Source organism: Limulus polyphemus, unplaced genomic scaffold (assembly GCF_000517525.1).
Source record: "Limulus polyphemus unplaced genomic scaffold, Limulus_polyphemus-2.1.2 Scaffold3680, whole genome shotgun sequence".
Classification (NCBI taxonomy): domain Eukaryota; kingdom Metazoa; phylum Arthropoda; class Merostomata; order Xiphosura; family Limulidae; genus Limulus; species Limulus polyphemus.
This window is the reverse complement of record NW_013669290.1, coordinates 115,748-119,570: the sequence shown is the minus strand read 5'-3', so window position 1 is coordinate 119,570 and position 3,823 is coordinate 115,748. Positions and strand designations below refer to the sequence as shown.

Sequence of the window (3,823 nt, the reverse complement as noted above, 5' to 3'; positions counted from 1 at the left end):
CACAAATATAAATTTAAGCCAAGACAGATATGTTTTTTAGTAAGGGTGGTTTGACTCTGGAACACATTTCTATTAAATGTGATAGGTGCTGTTAATTTAAGGGAGTTAAATTGATAGGGTTCATGCATAATATTTTTTCCATATTTATTGATAAGACTAATAAAGTTAAAGTATAGACTCCCTATGCTGTGCTAACCACTCGTATCAAAACCAGATTTTCCCCATTTTAAGACCTCAGACTTACTGCTGAATACACAGTTTTAAGTAATAGTTACTTAAGAATTATTCCCACAAACTCCACAACTGTAAGGTTTCAACCCAGTTTGTGATATTTAATGGTTTTTGTTACATGTTGATACAAACTGTTTTGCACAGTATACAACTGTATGGTTTTGAAATCACTGGTGTACATTCTTCGACATATTTTTAATGCAGCTTTTATTACAAATTGTTTTTTACACTCTTTACAACTATAAGGTTTCTCACCAGTGTGAATTATTTGATGTATTTTTAGTTCATTGTTTTCCACAAACTCCACAACTGTAAGGTTTTTTTGCAGTGCATCTTTTTTTATGTGTTTTTAATTCACTGTTTGTTCCAAACTGCTCTCCACAATTGTAAGGTTTTTCACCAGTGTGTGTTCTTTGATGATATTTTAAGCTAGCATTGAATATAAATTGTTTTCCACACACTGTACAACTGTAAGGTTTCTCACCAGTATGTATTCTTTGATGTGTTTTTAAGTCACTTTTTCTTCCAAATTGTTTTTCACAATATGTACAACTGTAAGGTTTCTCACCAGTATGTATTCTTTGATGTGTTTTTAATGCACTATTTGTTTTAAACTGTTTTGCACAAACTCCACAACTGTAAGGTTTCTCACCAGTGTGTGTTCTTTTATGTATTGTTAATGAACTGCTTGTTATAAACTGTTTTTCACATACTCCACAACTATAAAATTTTTCCCCAGTGTGTATACTTTGATGTGCTTTTAAGACACTTTTTGTAACAAACCGTCTTCCACATACTGTACAACTGTAAGGCTTCTCCCCAGTGTGTTTACTTTGATGTGTTTCTAATTCACCACTTGTACCAAACCTTCTCCCACACACTGTACAATTGTAAGGTTTCTCCCCAGTATGTATTTTACAATGTCTTTTTAGATCACCACTTGTTACAAACTGTTTTCCACAAACTGTACAACTGTAAGGCTTCTCACCAGTGTGTCTTCTTTGATGTGTTTTTAATTTACAGTTTGTTCCAAAATGTTTTTTACAAACTCCACAATTGTAAGGTTTTTCCCCAGTGTGTCTTCTTTGATGTATTTTTAATTCACTTTTTGTTCCAAACTGTTTTCCACAAATTCCACAACTGTAAGGTTTTTCTCCAGTGTGTCTTCTTTGATGTTTTTTTAAATCACTTTTTGTACCAAACTGTTTTTCACACACTGTACAACTGTAAGGTTTCTCACCAGTGTGTGTTATTTGATGTCTTTTTAATTCACTTTTCGTTCCAAACTGTTTTCCACAAACTACACAACTGTAAGGTTTTTCACCAGTGTGTCTTCTTTCATGCACTTTTAACTCACTATTTGTACCAAACTGTTTTTCGCAATGTGTACAACTATAAGGTTTCTCACCAGTATGAATTCTTTGATGTCTTTTTAATTCACTATTTGTACCAAACTGTTTTTTACAATCTGTACAACTGTAAGGTTTCTCACCTGTGTGATTTACTTGATGTCTTTTTAATTCACTGTTTGTTATAAACTGTTTTTCACACACTGTACAACTGTAAGGTTTCTCCCCAGTATGTATTCTTTCATGTACTTTTAATTCCCCCTTTGTTCCAAATTCTTTTCCACACACTGTACAACTGTAAGGTTTCTCATTATTGTGTCTTCTTTGATGCATTTTTAAGCAACTATTTGTACCAAACTGTTTTCCACACACTGTACAACTGTAAGGTTTCTCCCCAGTGTGTCTTCTATGATGTATTTTTAAGTGACTATTCCTATCAAACTGTTTTTTACAAACTGTACAATGATATGGTTTCTCTCCATAGTGTATCCTCTTTTGTTGTGTTAGGTTATCAAATGCTCTTCCATAACTGTATAGTTTATCATCACACTGATGTATATTAAATGTTGTTAGGTTATTTCCACTTAACTTTGTTTCTCCACTAATATTGTTGTTTAGGGATTTTACTTCTTCTGTAAAGTGATCTTCTTGTTTTATAACATAACCAGTAAACTGACTTCCACAACAGATGTTCACACTGGTCTTTAAATCTAAAATAGATATTAATGATGTCACAAATTAGTTAATAATAAATATATAATACAATACTTTATTTGAAGAGCATCTAAATATATTTTAATGTTCTAATATAATCAACACAAATATCAATATTAAATATAAAACTAAGTTTAACATTCTATAACAACTTTTCTATCTAGATCAGAATAGCACTGAAAACATAAACTGTTGGTAACGTGCCACATTGAAGAAAGGTTTTTAGAAGATGAAGTCTAAAACCACCTGTAGAAATATGATAGTACAGTGTAACATCAACCAACGTTACTTTCAGGCAGTACATTTCTGGATTAACTGTTAGTGGTTGATTATCATGAAATCTAATGATTTGTCTACTTTAACAAGTTAATTAACATCAATACTTTATAGTCACTGTTCAAGAGTTGTATACGTGGTAAAATAAATATCTCAAAATGCCAAGATTTAGACTAAACCAAAATGTTTATCTATATATTATTTATTAAGTTTAGGTATCATTCCTGTGATTAGAAGCTTTTTGATTACTGACTTCAATATGTTAAATTAAGAGATTGAAGATTTGGAATTATTCAATTCTTAAGATTCTATAGACTGGTAGTGTTCAGGATAATTACATCTGTGGTAATAAATGACAGCAGTACATTCTCTGAACATGAAGAACCATAAAATATAACAAACACTGGTCAGTTAGAAAGTTTCTTAATGTTTCGTTTTATAGAAACAGTTACTGTTCTCCCCATTCATTTTGAGACAAACTTAATCTTAACATTATTTAAATGTTTTGTTGTCATTTTATCACATTAAAACTTTCACACAATAATTCCCAAGTAGGAATAACAAAACACAAACCAAACACAGATCTATAAACTTCAAATTAATCCTGGCTAATATGGTTCAATAACTTTTTAAAGATCAACAAGAATTCAAACAATTTTTTTGACTCTCTCGCTATGGTTAGGTCAAAGTGCATGTCACAACTTTTTAGAGTTATTTACATTCAAAACTTAAATAAACTATTTTATTATCATTGTACATAAAAACTTGACTTCAAAACATAGTTAATGAATCCAACTGTAATATTTTTAAAAAATCTTCAATCTTCTCTGGTATGAGATCTGCAACATTTGTTCACTAGGTCTTCTTTAATATATTGTTACGACAGCGGAAGTCACGTCATGCTGCTGGCACGTTTGGCGCTAGTAGCGTACGTGAAAATTCTCGAATGATCATGTTAATATATAAACCTGGCAGAAAAGCCAGCAATATATAGATAATTAAAGAAGCAAACAGTAGTGACGGTAAGTAAAGTGTGTGAATCACTGTGACTTGTAGCGTGAATTATAAAAGTTTTTAAGTTTAAAGTGTGAGAAATTACAGCAATTGTTGGAGGAAAAAGAAAATAAACAAGAAGAGAGACTACAGCAGTCATTGGAGGAGAAAGAAAATGAACAAGGATAGAGAATACAGCAGTGGCAACAAAACCAGCACCAGTGGCAACTGGAACAAGAAAAGAAACAAGAAGTACAAAT

At 31.4% G+C, this 3,823-nt stretch overlaps 1 protein-coding gene across 1 annotated transcript in view; it reads right to left on the bottom strand.

The window, feature by feature from the left end:
* Window positions 1–306: 306 nt before the first annotated feature.
* LOC106469846 (oocyte zinc finger protein XlCOF6-like) overlaps window positions 307–3,823 on the bottom strand; it is a 16,006-nt gene continuing 12,489 nt past the window's right edge. The window contains exons 2-3 of the mRNA XM_022398394.1: window positions 843–2,290; window positions 307–812 (exon numbers count right to left, since the gene is read on the bottom strand). Of these exons, the coding sequence (XP_022254102.1) occupies window positions 516–812; window positions 843–2,290 (1,745 nt within the window). The 3' untranslated portion in view covers window positions 307–515. The remainder of the gene's footprint in view (window positions 813–842; window positions 2,291–3,823) is intronic.